Below are 19,218 nucleotides of genomic sequence, written 5' to 3' on the forward strand. Positions count from 1 at the left end.
TCAGGAATACATTTATTGTTTAAGGGTAAAAATTTTAAGAGTACATTCAATGACCAAAAACAAAATAAAAAGTGAGGTTAGAAACATATTATTTCTATTTCAAAAAATCCATATCTAATTCTGCCATAAAATGGAATGAAATTCTGATACATTCAAGAGAATGAGAAGACAAGCTACAGACTGGGAGAAAACATTTGCAAAAGACACATCTGATAAAGAGCTGCTGTCCAAATATACAAAAGAACCCTCAAAACTCAGCAAAAAGAAAACAACCCAACTACAGTGGGCGAAAGACCTTAACAGACACCGCACCAAATAAGCCATACACGTGGCAAACAAGCATATGAAAAGATGCTCCACAGCATATGTCACCAGGAAAACGTAAAGCAACACACAATACCGCTACACACCTATTAGAACGGTCAAAATCCAAAACCACTGACAACACCAAGTGCTAGAGAGGGTGCGGAGCGGCAGGAACTCCCTTACATCGCTGGTGGGAACGCAGAGCAGAGCAGTGCAGCCACTTCAGGAGACAGCTTGACGGCTTCTAACAAAAATAAACGTCCTCTTACCATATGGTCCACCCAGCAACTTTGTTCCTTGGTATTTACCCAAAGGAGTGGAAAATGTACATCCACACAGAAACCTGCACACAAATGTTTGTAGCAGCTTTATTTGTAACTGCCAAAACCTGAACAACCAAGATGTCCTTCCGTAGGCGAACAGGTTAATAAACTGTGGTCCATCCAGACAATTGAATATTATTCAGCGTACAAAGAAACGAGCCACCAAGCCATGAAAGACAGGGAAGAACTTTAAATGCTTATTACAAAGTGAAAGAAGCCAATCTGAAAAGGCTGCCTACGGTATGATTCAAACTCTACGACATTCTGGGAAAGGCAGAACTATGGAGACAGTAAAAAAAACAATCAGTGGTTGCTGGCGTGGGGTGGGGGGCCGGCGGAGGAAGGGAGGGGTGAACAGGCTGAGCAAAGAGGAGTTTGAGCGCAGGGAAGCGACTCTATGAGACTACACTGATGGAGACGTGTCATCACACATTTGTGCAAACCCACAGAATGCACACCGTCAAGAGTGAACCCTGAGGTCAACTACGGACTATGGGTCTTTGACTGCAACACGTGTAACATGCTGTTACGGCAGGGGGTGCTGACCGTGGGGGAGGTTGAAGGGGGAGGGTGGTATATGGGCAATTGTTGTACCTTCCTCTTAATTTTGCTGTGAACCTAAAATAGCTCCAGAACAATAAAATCTTTAAAAAATTCTGATACATTCTACAACTTGGGTAGATCTTCAAAACATTATTTGTAGTGAAATAAACCAGATACAGATGGACAAATATTGTATAATTCCAGTTTTATATGCAGTTCCTGGAATAGGAAAATACACAGAGACAGAAACCAGAATAGAGATTACCAGGGGCTGCAGGGAGAAGAGAAGAGGGAGTTGTTATGTAACAGGTATGGAGTTTTCGTTGGAGATGATGAAGAAGTTTTGGGTAGAGGTAGTGGTGGTCACACAATATTGTGAATGTAATTAATGCCACTGAGTTGTACACATGGGAATAATTAAAATGATCAATATTAAGCTACGTATAGTTTATCGCAATCAAAAAAATTCACAAACCTTAAAAAAAAAAAAAAGCCAAATCCACGTTACCCTGAGTGTTATTTTCTTCTCTGTAGCTCAAATGAAACAAGGAGATGCAACCTCAGGAGCCAAGTCTGAAAGGTGAGGGCACCTGTTCTCCCTAAACCCAGCCTGCCCTCTGCCGGCCACCACCAGGCCTGCACAGCCAGCAACCCCAAACGTAAATTTTTTTTGGCCGTGCCACACACAGCTTGTGGGATTTTAGTTTCCCAACCAGGGATTGAACCTGGGCCCTTCCCTGGGCCCTCAGCAGTGAGAGTGCAGAGTCCTAACCACTAGACCACTAGGGAATTCCCCCAAAGGTAAACTTCCAATGGATTTCTAAAGCAACAATTCATACAATTATATTATGTATGAATTTTACCCTGAACAGCACTTTAAAAGGCACACAGAAAGTCCTAAGTGGATAATTCCAATCAATTTCTCCTTTTCCTGCTGAATTCTACTGTGCTTTAATGGACATTAAGTAAACTGAGAATGGTTAAAATAAAGACTTTTTGCATTCTCTCATTTTCAGATTGATATCACTACTATATACCTGAACATAACCAGGGCTTGATGGCAGAAAAAAATTAATGATCACTGTGGCTAATACTACTTCAAGAACTATCTCTGATATTTCAGATGACTTCAACAACTGACAGATACGTGCTTTTTGTTATCATAACCAAAGTCAAAATCTAACAAATGTTGACCTCTAACATTCAATTAGATCCTTAAGGTCTAACAAAAGCAAGACAACTGGAGAAAAAGCAGCAGCAGTACATCTATTTCGATAAAAATTCAGAAGCAGGGAATTTATAGGCCAACTTTATGGTAGAAGTTGCCACTGGTGAAGGAAGGAGAGAAAAGTACAGGAAATGGAACTGGGGAGTTAAGAGAGAGAGAACTTCATCTGTAACTTTTACATCTTAAATCTGAAACAAATATGACCAAATGTTGAGAACATGGGTGTTTACAATTAGCATATAATATTATATATATTTTAATAAATAAATATACCTTACATTTATATGTAACTGTATAATAATTAGATATTATTGATATTATGTTAATAATATGTATATTACTACTTATTTTAAAGGAAAACTATAAAGTTTATCAAAATGTGAGGTGGCAGGGACTTCCCTGGTGGCACAGTGGTTAAGACTCTGCGCTCCCAATGCAGGGGGCCAGGGTTCGATCCCTGGTCAGGGAACTATATCCCACATGCACGCTGCAACTAAAAGTTCACATGCCACAACTAAGGAGCCTGCCTGCCGCAACTAAGGAGCTGGCAAGCTGCAACTAAGGAGCCCATGAGCCGCAACTAAGACCCAGAGGACCAAAAAAAGAAAAAAGAAAAAAAAAAGCTACAGAGAATAAAACAGATATTGTTAAGGAAAAAAAAAAAAGTGAGGTGGCAAATGGTTGTCTCAAGATTTAAAATATTTCTCCTAGGGACTTCCCTAGCAGTCCAGTGGTTAAGACTCTGCGCTTCCACCACAGGGGGCACGGGTTCTATCCCCAGTAGGGGAACTAAGATCCCACATGCTGCACAGTGCGGCCAAAACGTAAATAATAAAATAAAAAAAATATTTGTCCTATATGTAAGGTATATCCAAAAAAAAAAAAAAAAAGAAATTATGACATTTCTTTAAAACATGTAGATACACAGGACACTGCAAATGGCCGAAACCAAGCCACAAGCAGCCCCCATGAGATGGATAGTTAGGTCCATTTGCAAACGCACTGATGTACCAGGCACTGAAGGCCCCCCTTTCAACAATCATCATCAGCTGGGCTGTCATTTTGCTTTGCTTTACATCTAGTTACAAATACTAGAGCTTCAGTAATATATATTCTTATGGATATCTATTTTGTCATCACAGATACCTGGAGCAGAACAATTAAAACTCAGAAAAATGGGGTTGATACAAACTACATAAAACAGATAAGCAAAAGGATTTACTGTACAGCACAGGGAACTATAGTCAGTGTCTTGTATCTTATAGTATAGTAATAATCTATAATAGAAAATAATCTGGAAAAAATATACATATAACTGACTCACTTTGCTGTACACCTGAAAGTAACGCAATATTGTAAATCAACTATATTCCAAAAAACCCCTAAGAAACAAAAAACCTTACAAAAAATGCTCAGGGTGTTTTCAAGTGGCAGCCTAAACAGCAGGTGTTCGTAAGTAGCAGGAAGGGAACCCTTCCTCCACTGTTATAAAGCTAGTCTTTCCCTTTTCTTAACTGGTCTTTTTCTTTTTATCATCACAAAAACAATGCTGCATTGGTGTGGAACATCAAATAATACAGAAGCATGTAGAATAAAAGCCAAAGTCCCTCTGATGCAAATCTGACCCCTCACTACCCCCGGGTCCCCAAAGATGTTAGCCATCCTGCATCTTCCAGACATTTACAACCCCAGTCAGATTTACACGCGATCACTGTTCTGTGAATTGCTTTTTTTCACCTAGTACGTCACAAACCTCTCTCCGGCAGGCACAGACCCCTTTAAACCACGATATGGGTGCACCACAATGCATTTAATCACTTCACTACTTCTGGGCATTTTTTCCCTGATATTTTATTGCTGCAATGCACAACTCTGTAAACACACCTCATGAAATGCTGGCACAGGACTTCCCCTAGTGGCACAGTGGTTAAGAATCCGCCTGCCAATGCAGGGGACATGGGTTCAAGCCCTGGCCCGGGAAGATCCCACATGCCACCGAGCAACTAAGCCCATGTGCCATGACTACTGAGCCTGCGCTCTAGAGCCCACGAGCCATAACTACTGAGCCTGCGTGCCACAACTACTGAAGCTGGCGTGCCTACAGTCCGTGCTCTGCAACGAAGAGCAGCCCCTGCTTGCCACAACTAGAGAAAGCCTGTGCGCAGCAACGAAGACCCAATGCAGCCAAAAAAATAAATTAAAAAAAAAAATAAAAGCTGGCATATTCCTGTAAGTGGAATGAATCATAGGCTCCCAACCCTTGCTTAAGGTTTTATAGATACATGTGAAATTGCCCTCCAGAAAAATGAGTGTAGAGATACTTCTTCCAGAAATGTAAAGCAAAAATAAAACCTCACCACTGCTTTAATTAAAACATCTTTGTGGGCTTCCCTGGTGGTGCAGTGGTTAAGAATCCACCTGCCAATGCAGGGGACACAGGTTCGAGCCCTGGCCCGGGAAGATCCCACATGCCGTGAGCAACTAAGTGTGCGCCACAACTACTGAGCCCATGAGCCACAACTACTGAAGCCCACGTGCCTGGAGCTCGTGCTCCGCAACAGGAGAAGCCACGGCAATGAGAAGCCCACGCACTGCAATGAAGAGCAGCCCCCGTGCAGCAACAAAGACCCAATGCAGCCAAAAATAAATAAAATAAATTAAAAAAGAAGTCTTTGCCCATTAATGCCCTTTCTTTGATGATTTATATGAACTCTCTTACCCCTTTTTAAAAATGAATGACACGTTTACAGATATGGTTAAAAATGAGGACTCATCGTTTGTTCCTTTTTTACACCCAAATTTTCCACATCATTATCAGGGAACTTAGTACCTTTGGGGCAGGTATCCTGACTCATTAAGAATTCACAATTTACTAAAATACTTCCTATGTGCCAGCACTGTGCTACGTCTAGCACAAGATATAGAATTCATACACCGCGTTTTAGTTGTGACTTTCTTATCTCTGGAGATCTAGATAAAACGGGCTAAAGTCTGCTCCCCAGTCTGTGTAAGTCTAACAGCCTTACCAAGCTCTCTGTGAACTTTCCAAGCTCTTCTGTGTTCACGGTCACTCTCTGAGCTCCGGCTCTCAATATTTAGTCCAGCCTATGAATCACTCCTGTTGTCCCGCACCGCTCCTCTTCCACACCACTACTGACCCAACAAAGATCTCAGCCTTTTCTTAGTTCCCGACAGCGGCAACAGCAACAAAAAAACCCGCCTACAGAAGACACACATACAGGGGACATAACTGAAAAATTAAAACTCAAGGTTAATAAAAAATATTCCGAGATTAGTACTTATAATGTATTAAAAAGCTTTTAAAATTCATTTCTAAAAGCCTCAGTAGAAAAATGGACAAGAGATACAATCTGACAATTCACGGAAGAAATAGAAATAGTTGACAAAAATCTCAATCGCCTAACTGTAAGGAAATGCAAACTCCAACATTACAATTGACATTAAAATAGCTAAACTTAGAAAGTCTGATATTCCCAGCATGAGTGGGGAAGGAAAAGTGTGGGGAAGGTGTAAGTCAGCACCGTCTTTTGGAGGGCAATTTGGCAGCCAAAAAAGGTAAATGTTGGAGGCCTTTGAGTGTGTCTGTTTCTAGGACTCTAGCCACAGCAACTCCTGCCCCAGGCAGATGGATGGACAAGTCTCTTTACTGCAGCATCTTTAGTAATAGCAAAACTTGGAACCCACCAACAGAGGACTTGTTACATAAATGAGTAGTCTGTACAACTATATACTCTGTAGCCATGAAAAAGGATCAAATCGAGCTATGCAAGAAGGCAGCATCGTTAAAAATACCGACGTATGGGCTCTGGATCCAGAACACCTGGGCTGAAATCCTGACCTCAGCACCCACTAGCTCTGTGTCCTTGGGCAAGTGACTACATCTTCTGAGAGTCAATGTGCTCATTTGTAAACACAAGCAACAGTAGCACTGACATCTCCAGGGGCTACGTTCAGGGTCACACAGGCTCAAGTGTGTGCACAGCTCAGCAGAAAGCCCGGGTCACTGTACGGTCTCAAATTACACACTGCTGATGCAAACAAGCAAGCAAACAACATTTATAATAGGATTCACACTTTGTAAGGGATTTAAAAAGTGCTGCTTACACGCAAACTAAATTTTAAAACAAAAGTACATAGATAGATGAATAGGAAATGGTCTAAAAAACATACACACATTGTTAAGGGTCATTACCTCTGGGGAGGAATGAAGAAGAACTTTTGCTTTTACTCTTTTTACATCTGCATCACTTGAGTTACTTTAAATAATGAATGCTCTGCTTTTGTATTCTGAGACAAAAACAGCAAAATCCAGTAAAGATGAGAGGGGACAGTTAATCTTAAAATCTGCCCTGTTCTGTTATTCCTATTGCTAGTAGCTAGCTTTAAAGCAGTAGTTCTCAAAGTGTGGTCTGTGGACCCCTGCAGGTACCCAAGAACCTCTTCAAGGACCACAAGGTCAAAACTATTTTCACAATAATACGCGTTGCCATTTTCACTGTGTTGTCATCTGCATGAAAGAGCAAAAGCAATGTGGCTGAAACTGCTGGTGTCCAGCACACATCACTCAGCAGCATGGAACCGCACCAGCAGTCCTGCTGTTCACACCACGCAAGGGCAGGAAGAAAAGAAAGGAAAAAAGCCAGTTTTACTGAGGAATATCCTTGATGAACCATCAAACGAATTAATTTTACTCAATACCAACCCATTAGTATGAGTCTTTTCTCTTTTTTTAAGTTTATTTATTTTTGGCTGCGTTGGGTCTTCTTTGCGGTGTGTGGGCTTCTCACTGCGGTGGCTTCTCTTGTTGCAGAGCATGGGCTCTAGGCACGCAGGCTTTAGTAGTTGTGGCTTGTGGGCTCTAGAGCGCAGGCTCAGTAGCTATGGCGCACTGGCTTAACTGCTCTGCGGTATGTGGGATCTTCCCAGACCAGGGCTCGAACCCGTGTCCCCTGCACTGGCAGGCGGATTCTTAACCACTGCGGCACCAGGGAAGCCCCCAGGATGAGTCTTTTCAATATGCTTTGTGGTAAGGTGGGCGCTAGGCACACAGCAGGTTTGCTGTACCCCCGAGTGCAGTGACTGTCTCAAGGAAAAGCATGTGCACGGTTGTCAGTGCTGCAGGTTGAACCAGCCATTTTCATGGAATGCCACTTTTATCTGAAAGAACAACTGACCAACTATGGTTGTTTAGGTTTTGACATCTGGCACAAATTTTCTTAAAAATAAACAAAGTGAGCCACTCACTACACAGAAAACAACTGACGGTATTTGCTGCCAATGATAAAATCCAAGCTTTCAAGAGAAATCAGAATTTTGGAAAACTTGTTTCTGCTATTAATTTGACAGCTTCCCACTTTAAGACTCTTCTAATGAGATCAGTGGTGATTTTCTTGATCTTGTACAGTGAAATGTATCAACATTTAGAAGATCTGAACAACTCAGTGTACCAATATGTATTTCTAAATGACCAAGATGTGATGCTACCAAATTAACCACATGAGCAAGGGATACAGTCAAAGTACAAGATAGAACTATGGACTTTAATGTTAACAGGGGGTAAACAATTCATTGATATGGTCTCAGGTTCCAAAGTGTAACTAGAAGAAACCACCATGTGTGCAGTTCTGTTGTAGTATTAAAGTGGAATACCTATAATTACATGAAAAGGCTATTAAATCACCCCTCCCTGTTCTAACTACATGTAAGTATGAGGCCAAATTTTCTTCATATATTTCAATAAAACAATTGTAACAGACTGAATGTAGAAGCAGATCTGGGAATCCACCTGTCTACTATTAAGCCCTACACTTAAAACACTTGCAAAGTATAAAACAATGGCACTCAATCTTTTTTGGTTTTGGTAAAGTTGTTTTTCATTAAAAATGTTATGATAACATGTAATAGATTTATTATTAAAGTGAAATAATAAATAGTTTCAGTTGTCCTAATTTCCAATACAGTAAATATTGATAGACATAACCCTCATGAACAAAAAGCTCTCTGGTCCTCAAAAATTATTAAGAGTATAAAACCAAGAGGTTTTGGAACCAAAAGGCTTTGAGAACCACCGGCTTAGCACAGGGCAGGCAAACTACCATGTGAAATCCAAATCTGGCCCTTGCTGATCTGTAACTAGTGGTACTGGCCACCGTCACACCCTCATGTTCCTGGGGTCTCTGGCTGCTTTTCTGCTGCAAAGGCACAGCTGAGTTGAGTAGATGAGACAGGACTGGCCTGCAAAGTCTGAAATATTTACTACTGGGCCCTTTAAAGAGAATCCGAAACCCTCTGATTTAGTGTAAGCTCACATTGCCAGCCTTTGTTGTTGCAGTGGCTGAGCAGCTGCATTCCTGTCTCCACTCTGTACCCCGTCACCACCCATTTTCCAAAGGCCAGAGTGACCTTCCGTAAAGTTGACGTCACTCCTCTAGTGAGAACCTTAAACGTTTATGATCACATTTACTTCGAAACACAATTCAAGGTGCTCAGCACCGTATTCAAGGCTTTTACTCATCACTCTGGTCCCTGCCAGCCCCTCGTCTCGGGCCTTCCCCTTCTTTGCCAGACAAACACACCAAGTACTCTGGTTTCCCAGAATGCGCCACGCTCTCTGCAATCTCTACTCCAAGCCCCCTCAATCTGGAACATTCTTCTCCCTTTCCTTCCTCCCTCTTCCTACACCCTGATTTCCTTCCCTTCACTCCCCACCCAAGTCTTGTGTACTGGGCACTGTATCACATTCCCTCCACATACCCTGCTCTCACGATGGTGCCAGGACCCAACTGCTTGCCAGTCGCTGTCTAAACACATGGTTGCGTGAGGCAGAAACTGGGTTTCTCCACTGCAACATTCAGCACGAGCAGACCTTCAGGACGCTGTTGCCAACTTTTTAGATGAACTAAGCTGAAAGCTAGCCCCCATAACACCCTTCATTTTCTTAAGGTGGCTCCCTGGAGCAACACAGAGTAAGTTACTCTCCTAGGCAAGAGGGTCTCTTAAGACATCAACATTTATCATTAAAGAGAACACAAACAACAACTGTTGTCAAGGATGTGGAGAAAAGGGAACCCTCCTCCACTCTTGGTGGGAATGTAAACTGGTGCAGCCACTGTGGAAAACAGTGCGGCAGTTTCTCAAAAAACTAAAAATGGAGTTATCATATGATCCAGCAATTCCACTCCTGGGTATATATTCGATAAAAAACAAAAACACTAATTTGAAAAGATACATGACCCCAATGTCCATGGCAGCACCATTTACAATAGCCAAGATATGGAAACAACCTAAGTGTCCATCGACAGATGAATGGATAGAGAAGATGTGGCACATCTACACAATGGAATACTACTCAGCCATAAAGGAGAATGAAATAATGCCATTTGCAACAACATGGAGGGACCTGCAGGGCATTATGCTAAGTGAAGTCAAAGACAAACCCTGTATGATATCACTTATATGTTCAATCTAAAAAACACAACAAACTAACTAGTGAATATGACAAAAAAGAAGCAGACTAACAGATATAGAGAACAAACTTGTGGTTATGGGGTGGGGGGTATATAGGGGTGGGGAAATGGGAGGTACAAACTATTGGGTATAAGATAGGCTCAAGGATGTACTGTACAACATGGGGAATAGAGCCAATATTTTGTAATAACTGTAAATGGAAAGTAACCTTTAAAAACTGTATGAAAAATTAAAAAAAAAAGATACCAACATTTTAACAGTTATCAGTTACTGTGAGCCCGTTTGTCAAAGCTTTTCCTGCATTACCTGCAATCTTTCTAAGAACCTGTAATGGTCACAGGAAATAGCACCCTGTTTTACAGCTGAGGAACAGAAGGTAAGTAACTGTCACATTAACACGAAGCTAGTAAGAGGGATGAAGTGGAATTTGTACCAAAATCTTTCAATATCTTGATTAACATCAAGTTGAAGAGCAAGCCTAACCCATATGATAAAACTAGAGAACAAGCAGGATACAGCCAATGCTAAACACCATGACATGCTAAGTGACAGGAAAGGATGTTAAGAGCGGCTGAGCAGTGTTTCATAAAGAAAGTGGAATCTGAGATGGATTTAGATGGATGACTAGGTGTGAAAGGAGGAGAGGAAACTAAAAGAATATAGAAATCCCCCACCTTTTTTTTTTTTGGCCGCCCCGCATGGCTTGCGGGATTTTAGTTCCCCGACCAGGGATCGAACCCGGGCCCCGGGCAGTGAAAGCCCGGCATCCTAACCACTGGACTACCACAGAGAATTCCTGAGAAATCCCCCATTTTTTGAAAGCTCACTGTACGTCATTTCGCTTTTACCAAAGACCTACAGTTTGCTAACTGAAAGAAATCTGAAGATTTCACTTTTGGGGGAAAAAAAAAAAGGGGCAAAATAAGCCTTCAGCATTTGTTTCGCAGGAAATGATTATACAGGTAGTGCACCCTGAGCAGTGAGAGGGGCCACCAAGCTCCTTCTCCAGGAGCTACACTGAGCATCTCAGCATCAAGCTGTCAGAGCTTTGAACTGTGTCTGAGCGTCTGGGCTTTACCTTGACTCCTTCTGTGCCTGTGTCATAAGGTAATTGATACCTATGGCTAAGGTAATTATTGCTTCTCCCTTTACACCATTTCGGCTTAGGTTTTGCAGGAATGCTCTGCTTCCAGATAGGATAGCCGGGGAAAGCTGTATTCTACGCTGGGAGAGAAATACGAGCCAACGTCAAGGCGTGGGAAGATCACTGAATAACGATGGAAAAACCAAGAGGTCAGGCCCTATGGAAGGGATCTGGGGTGAGTGGAGAGATTGCGGGAGGTCGGGAAAAACTAAGAGACTGCTACTTTCACATTTAAATATAGCTCCAACTAAACCCAAACACCTTAAAATACGTGAAAATTAGTGAACAGCTGTACCTAACACTTCAACAACACCTTACAGGTTCAAAAGCACAGCACTTTTATCTCAACAAAAATCTTATGATGTGATTTCTAGATAAGCAAGTTGAGGTTTAGAAAGGGCCTTCAAGCTTGATAAACAGCAGACATGAACTGAACCCAGAACTTCTCATCAAAACAACAGATTTTTAAAATCAAGGAATAAAAAAATCAAGGAGTATGGTTTGATACTACCATAAACCTGCACCTGATTATCTAAGATCAGTCCCGCTTCTTGAATGCACAGCCTGATTTCAGAGACACCACAATGTAGCTGTGCTCAGTAGGTACACTGAATGCATTAATCTTAAAAAAACCATACACATCTGATTTCTTTAAGGCAGACTCTCCATAGGAAAAAACTATCACAGTACTCTAGAAATAATGACTATGACTGAGAAGTTTTTTTTTTTTTTTTTTTTGCGGTACGCGGGCCTCTCACTATTGTGGCCTCTCCTGTTGCGGAGCACAGGCTCCGGACACACAGGCTCAGCGGCCATGGCTCACGGGCCCAGCCGCTCCGCGGCATGTGGGATCTTCCTGGACCGGGGCACGAACCCGTGTCCCCTGCATCGGCAGGTGGACTCTCAACCACTGCGCCACCAGGGAAGCCCGATTGAAAAGTTTTGCATTCACAAATATGGTATTTCACTGATTCTAAGAAGCACATTTTCTTTCATTTTCACATCTTTGAAATCACATGTATCTTATATTCAATGAAACACAATAACTTCCTGCTACTGACGCCCAAGTGCTCTTAATTTTTGTTACCCTTCGCCAATTTAAATGTTTCTTTCTTTCATGACATCTATGTAAACCCTTTCAGAAAGGCTGGCCATACCAGATTACCCAGAAACCTACCTTATTTACACAACTTCCCAGACTCAAGCTTGAATTAAGCAGATGAACCTTTAGTTTTGTTAAGCATTATGTCTTTAGAAAAAGATTAATGTCTAATTCCAAGCAATAGATTAGATCGTGGATGAAGAAACCGGTTAAAATAAAATCATCAAATAGAAAGTCTAGACACTTAAACCTACACACTCTGAGATGAAAAGAACCAGCTGCTCTCAAGCTATGCAAAAAACTATGTCAATCCAGGCAGTAGTTCATGACAAGCCCTTCCCTCCTCTAACCCGTTCCCCCTGTTCCTCCAGAAAATCAGAAGAGCGATGAATGTACAAAAGCAGCAGACCCGGAACTTCCCTGCAAGAGGGCAGCTGAGGTCCCGTGAGAGTAGCTCGGCAGGCAAGGCTACCGTATCACTCACTTGACATTCAGGTGTTCCCCCTGCTTACTGTCTCTGTAGTATCTATTCTTAAAATACTTTGAGGATGCCCGTTCTGAAAGCCTTGTTACTAATCTTACACCATTTTGATAGGCACTCACTTTAAAGACAGCTCATTTTCATTTGCTTTCAGAGGTCGTTTCCTCTAATTCTTGGTAGTGAGGCCTCTCCTGAGCTTTGGAAGGACAGAGCAATCCCACGGCTGGGGAGCCCCACCCCGCAGTGGGCCTTCAACAGTACTGGCCACAAACGGTCACTGATGCAGCACAGCATGCATGGGCCCTGGGCCAGCTGGCCCAGCTTCCAACGCTGGCTTGGCCACTCTGCGGACCAAGTCATCTGTCCTCTGGGCCTTGGCTTCCACATCTAAAACTGGGAAGAACAAGAGTTCCTCCTTTGCAGGGTTGTGTGAAGACTGAATTAATGGGCACAAGTAACTTGAAGCAACCTCGGGAACATAATAAGACTTAACCATCTTTACCTCCAGGCTGGGTCTTCTACAAGGCTGTGGGGCGAGGCAGGGGCACCTAGCCCTCAAGCTTTAAGTAGAGCTCACACTGCTGAAGACAGACCAGCGAAGGACTGTAATATCGTGTGACAACACCTGCAAAAGATGTTCATGCAGTGAGTGTTGCCCAAGAAAAGGGAGTAGGGGCTGGGTGATGGTGACTAAACATCACGCGTGAAAAATCTGTATAAATATTTAACAACTTCCAAAGAGTAGTCATTGTTTAGAGCATAAATATTTGGAGGTACAGGCTAACAACTACTTTCTCACTTCCTTCTGGAAGCCTCCCCCTGGTTTTACTATTTTGACTCTTTGTTCATCTAGGCATAAAAGCTCACCTATTCCACCTTCAGGGGCGATGCCTACCACCCTGGCCAGCTTGTCATAGGGGAAGGAGAGGGGGCAAGTCACCAGGGACTGTCACCCACACATCTTGTCACTAGCAGAGCAATTACTAGTTTCCTCTTGAGCCCACCTCTGTCCCTATTTGCAGGAAGATGGGAAAGCCCTGGCGGCACGGTGGGCTGACCTGACCCACAGCAAAACCCTGTTGTTTCTAAAAATAATAATAATAAAAATACATATATATACACACACTCTAATAAAGAAATAATTCATAAAAAAAGCCATCATCAAATTTTACACATTACAATACTTTCTTCAGGTGTCCCCCCAAACTCTATTAGCTTTAAAAACAAAAAGGAAATCAAAAGCCTCTCTCCACTATACGCACTCCCCAACCTTCAAACGTCAGGGGAGACCACACTTGCCCCTGTACCCCTCATGTCCATACTCAGGCAAGGAGGGGCCCACCTCAGTCACTTTTTGATCACTCACAGCAGCGGAAAGCAGAAAGACGGTACAAAATTTAGGGTTACCAGAGAACTCTGCAAAGCGGAGCTTGGAACAGAACAAAACCTTAAAGAGCGAAACACCTCACCACCCACAAATCTGCACAAATAAATTTACTATACCTCTAGTCCTACAGTCCAAGTATCGACGTCCAGTGACCTCCCTTAAATTACATCTCCCGTTAATTATCTCTTATCAACACTTCTTCACCAAGGTTGAATCTGGGCACAAGCTTCACCACCAGCTTCTTTATTCTCGTTGCTCAAGTCTCGTTGCTAGCTGTTAACAATTACTTTTTTCTTCTTTCTCATGGACTTTTATGGAAATAGTACAATTCAAACAGGCAGTATCACGACTACTTGACAAAATAATGAATGTTACAAATGTGTTAACCCTGATAGAGAATTAAGTATGAAGTAAGACAGAGAGCTGTGAATACACACGATCAGAAAAACATGTGGGGCTTCCCTGGTGGCACAGTGGTTGAGAGTCTGCCTGCCGATGCAGGGGATGCGGGTTCGTGTCCCCAGTCCCGGGAGGATCCCACATGCCGCGGAGCGGCTGGGCCCGTGAGCCGTGGCCGCTGAGCCTGCGCGTCCGGAGCCTGTGCCCCGCGGCGGGAGAGGCCACAGCAGTGAGAGGCCCGCGTACCGCAAAACAAACAAACAAACAAAATGTGGTAATTACCACAAAGAGATCTTACAAAATAGATAACTCAAAATACCAAACTTTTAGATGTAGTCAAAATTGTACTTAAAGTAGGGATGTAAAATTGCAAAAAGTTCCAGTTTAATTCACAGAACAAAATATTTCCATCAAGACTTTTTAAAAGTAAAGAATACCATTTTCGAAGTGTAACATCACACTTAAAATACACCATTTTAGTTAGACTTACATTTTAATTCATTCGGCTTATCAACTAAACCTTCTTATAAAAAGGGAAAGAAACCAGAAGTTAAGACAGGCATTAAGCCCTCCCACCTTCCTACCCGTGAGTAAATGGGTTTTGCTTTATCCCTGATAGGAATTTTGAGTAAGCTGACCGGTCACCCACTTGGCACTGCAAAGTGAAAAAAAAACGTACCTTATGTGAATGTAAAGAAAAATCTCAATCTCAAATCGGATACATCTTCACAAATTTCTGAAGCACCGTTTTACCTGCTTACTGATCTGGGCACTGTTTGTCTCCAGATGTCAGAGGATCTCCAGATGTCACTCTGCCAGGGGGAGGTGCAGAGCAAAGGAGGACGGAGCCAAGGGTCACGGGAGCGGGCACGGCGGAGGAAAGGCGCAGGACACCCGACCAGAGGCTGCTAGTTACTTGGGGCAAAGAAGGTGTAGCTCACGCAAACACAAAAACTTTTTAAGAGAGGTTTAGAGGCTCACCATGTTGAGTGAGACGGCTGGACAACAGCAAGAGTCACTGCCTGACTTCACACTCCCGAGCCGCTGCACCGCGCGCACGGGCACGAGTCTAGGCGTTCTTCCTTCAGGACGACACGCGGCGCCGTGGGAAGCGCCCCCGCCCCCCGCAACGCCGCTCCCCTGCGACCATCGTTACGGAAAAGACCAACCAACCTCAACACCGCAAAGTTCAAAGGTGCAATCTGCAGCAGGAACTTTAAAACACGCCGCCGGAGAAGGAGAAAGAGCTGATAAGAAAACTGAAGAACTTCGGAACCTTAGAAAGCAATCTGAAGCACCAAGGGGTCCGACCCTGTTTTTAAAGAAGAAACTGAGGCCGGACAAGATGCCCCCAGCGCACAGGTGACTGGACAGAGGCCCCGACCTGACCCAGGCCGGAGCGATTCCCCACCCGACTCCTGCCAGTCTGCAGTTACCCCAAGCTTCTGTTTCTCGAGTCCCCGGCTTCTGCAGTTATTTCCGGAGCTCCAGCAAACGCAGGAGGCAGCCACTTGCAGCGCAAAGAACCCAAAATCCACTCGGGAGACCCGACATCTGCGCGCTCCGCGACCTTGGGCCCCTGACATAACCCCCGGGGCCGCCTCCCCTAGGGACCGGGCCGGCGTTCGCCTCCCCGGCGGACCGGACCTCCGAGCGCGCGCCCGCCCCGCGTCCCGGCCAGGAGCGGCCCAGCCGGGCTCCGGGGCGCCCAGGTGCACAGCCTTACCTTCCGCCACGTCCTCGTCCACGGCCCCCTTGACCTGCGAGAAACACCACTGCAAGTCGTTGCCGCCCGCAGGGCAGCCGCCGCCTCCGGCTCCTGCGGATACACCGGGCGCGTCAGGCTCGCGCCCCTAGCCCCTCGCCCCTCGCCCGCTCCCGGCCCCGCCCCGCGCGGGCCCTCACCTGCCATGGCCGGTCGGCCGGCGCGCAGCCGGGCGCGGCCGGGCGCCGAGGCGGCGGCGGACGTACGAGGCGGCCGCCGCGCTGCTGCCGCCCAAGCACCTCAGCCCGGCCGCCGCCGCCGCCGCCGCCGCCGTATTTTTTTTTTCCTTTTTCAAAATGGCGCCCAATGCCCGTCGTCCCGCTCGATGACGTCATCCCCCGCCGCCTCCGACGGCCGGGGGCGGGGGCGGGGCCTCCGGGAGTCTCCGAGCGGGGCGGGGCGGGACGCACGGCCGCGGGGGGCGGGGGGTGGGTCCTCCCGGTGCGCCGACTACGTCTGCGCGACCTGCGCCGCGCCCCGACCCCTGGGAACGGGGCTTCAGGGCCGCCGGGGACGCCCCGGCCGGCGGGCGGCTGTGAGCCCGGAGCTTGGTGCTCCCCTGAAGATCAGCCGCGGGTCTGCTGCCGGCCGGCCGTCCCTCTGCGGAGTTTTGGAGGCCGCGAGGCCGAACCGGGCCCGTTCCTAGAGTCTTCGGCCAATGAGAGCGCGATCCTTCGGCGGAACAGCCAATGGAGAGCGCGCTCAGTGGCCGGTGGGCGGAGCTTCCGGGCCGGGCCACACCTGGAGCGCCCCGCACCTGAGAGCGTCATGCCGGCCCACCGACCCACCGACCCAGGCCGCACTGCAAATCACTCTCCTCGGACACAGCTGGAGTCCCGGTAATCAGTGTACACCTTTGACGGCAGCCCTGCACAGAGCTCACGTTGTCTACCAGGATTCCTTGAGCCCCCATCAGTGTACAATCTTAGGGAAACGGTGTTGCGGTACAGCGTGCCCATCGTTCGTTCCTTCATTCCTGGGTGTGTTTCCTGTGGCCTACGGAGGGATTATTCATTTGTGGGATTTATGTGTCCGAAATCATAACTTCTTTCAGTGATATTGTGAAGTTGGTAGTTACCATGTGGCATCTCTAGAAGATGATCATTCCAAATCAGGAACATTTGTCCACTTAACAAATATTATTTTTTGATCAGCTCGTGCTATGTGCCACACTGTTCACGGCCCAGGAGATGCGGGGGTAAACAGAGCAAATGCCTACCCTCAGGGAGCTTACATCTCAGTTTAGGGATCCAGAAAATAGCAGGAGTGGGCTCCCCTGGTGGCGCAGTGGTTAAGAATCCTCCTGCCAATGCAGGCAACACAGGTTTGAGCCCTGGCCCGGGAAGATCCCACATGCCACGGAGCAACTAAGCCCTTGTGCCACAACTACTGAGCCTGCACTCTAGAATCTGAGAGCCACAACTACTGAGCCCGCGTGCCACAACTACTGAAGCCTGTGCGCCTAGAGCCCGTGCTCCGCAACAAGAGAAGCCACGACAATGAGAAGCCCACACACCACAACGAAGAGTAGCCCCCGCTCACCGCAACTAGAGTAAGCCCGCGCAGCAACAAAGACCCAACACAGCCAAAAATAAATAAATAAAATAAATAAATAAATTTATATATAAAATAAAAGAAAACAGCAGGAGTAAAGCAAAGTAGGTAGTAAGTCAGATGAAGTTGGATAGAAAAATAAAGCAAGGAAGGAGGGCAAGGGAGTGCATCTAGGGAGGGTTGCAGTTTTAAACAGGGTGACTGGAGAAGACCTCGAGGAGGTGAGGCAGCCACGCGGACATCGGGAGGAGGCTGTGCCGGGAAGCAGGATGGAGTCCAGGCAAGATAGGAAGCTATGGGGCCATGAGCAGGGAAGGCTGACTTGGTCTTGAACGGGGCCACTGTGGCCGCTCTGCTGAGGATGCACTGTAGGGAGCCAAGATCGTCCAGGCAGAGGGATGACGGTCAAGTCAGGCTTGACCTGAGAACCCGTCAGGCTTCAGAGATAGGCATTTTGAAGGCGGAGCGCCCCGGGGGCTGACTGTGAAGTGAATGCGGTGTGAGAGAGAAGGGACTTGGGGATGACTGCATCCGTGGTCTGAGCACCCGGTCCAAGGGAGTTTCCTGACGCTGAGATGGGAACAGCTGCAGGAAGAATGGCTGGGCCGGTGCAGGGGTGCAGGCCGATTGAGAGATTGGTTGTGAACTTGCGCAGCGGTTGCAAAGGTAGCTGCACATCCAGACGTGGAGCTCTTGGGGAAGTCGCGACCTGGAGCTGTAGGTTCTGGAGGCGCCAGCATCGAGATGCATTTCAAGCCAGAAGAGACTGGGTGAGCTCACCCCAGGAGGGAGGGTAGGTGGGGAAGAGGACCGAGGACAGAGCCCAGGAGGAGGAGCCACGTGGAGGTGGGCTGGAGAACCAGGAGCGCGTGGGGTCCCGAGCCCATGAAGACGGGGCAGGAGCTCCGTGGGAGGAGCTCCAAGGAGGGACCATTTGGTTGTAGCAGCTGGGACGCCCTTACTGTGACAAGAGGAGTCACTGTGGAGTGGCTGGTGCATCCCGCTTGAGAGGCTTGAAGAGAAAGTAAGACGAGAGTGGAGGAAGTGAGGGGCAACGATCCTTTTTGTGAATAGGAGTGGAGAACTGGGGCTGTAATCTCCTTTTTTACTGATGGATTTAGCTGGCCTTTCTCTGAGCAGTTGAAAACCCAGGTTAACTCTCAGACTCTCTTATATGCAATTGCTTTAATGTGTGTTAAAGATAGGTCTTTGGAAGTGATAGCAAGAGAATTAGTTTTAGTTTAGACTGCATTCTTTGGTTAATTAGCTACCATTAAATTAAAATCTTAAAACAACAAAAATAACACAAAAGAAACATATTCCTGAAAAGAGAGCTGCCTCCTTTGTGTCCCACTGTGCCTCAGCTGATATCAAGAGATTTTAAACCATTCTGTTACATAATGCCAGCGAACTTTAAATATCCAGTGAGTTACTCTGGACTCTGATTGGTGTTTAAAAGTCACTGGGTATCGCAAAGCGTTTTTCTTGTTTTATTCTT

The 19,218-nt window shown here is 45.8% G+C and overlaps 1 protein-coding gene across 7 annotated transcripts in view; it reads right to left on the minus strand.

The window, feature by feature from the left end:
* PPP2R2D (protein phosphatase 2 regulatory subunit Bdelta) overlaps positions 1-16,516 on the minus strand; it is a 45,354-nt gene extending 28,838 nt beyond the window's left edge. For 3 of the 7 annotated variants that reach the window (XR_010935685.1, XR_010935684.1, XM_067709017.1), the window contains exons 1-2: positions 16,307-16,516; positions 16,128-16,220 (exon numbers count right to left, since the gene is read on the minus strand). Coding sequence is in view for 3 of the 7 variants with exons in the window: in XM_067709017.1 (XP_067565118.1) it covers positions 16,128-16,220; positions 16,307-16,501 (288 nt within the window). In the remaining 4 variants the exon portion in view is untranslated. Of the gene's footprint in view, positions 1-5,426; positions 5,615-13,117; positions 13,241-14,118; positions 15,131-16,127; positions 16,221-16,306 lie in introns of those variants that run through there. The other 4 variants (XM_067709020.1, XM_067709018.1, XM_067709022.1 and 1 more) reach the window with 3 other exon arrangements.
* Between the last annotated feature and the right edge of the window lie 2,702 nt (positions 16,517-19,218).

Source organism: Pseudorca crassidens, chromosome 16, assembly GCF_039906515.1.
Source record: "Pseudorca crassidens isolate mPseCra1 chromosome 16, mPseCra1.hap1, whole genome shotgun sequence".
Taxonomy (NCBI): Eukaryota; Metazoa; Chordata; class Mammalia; order Artiodactyla; family Delphinidae; genus Pseudorca; species Pseudorca crassidens.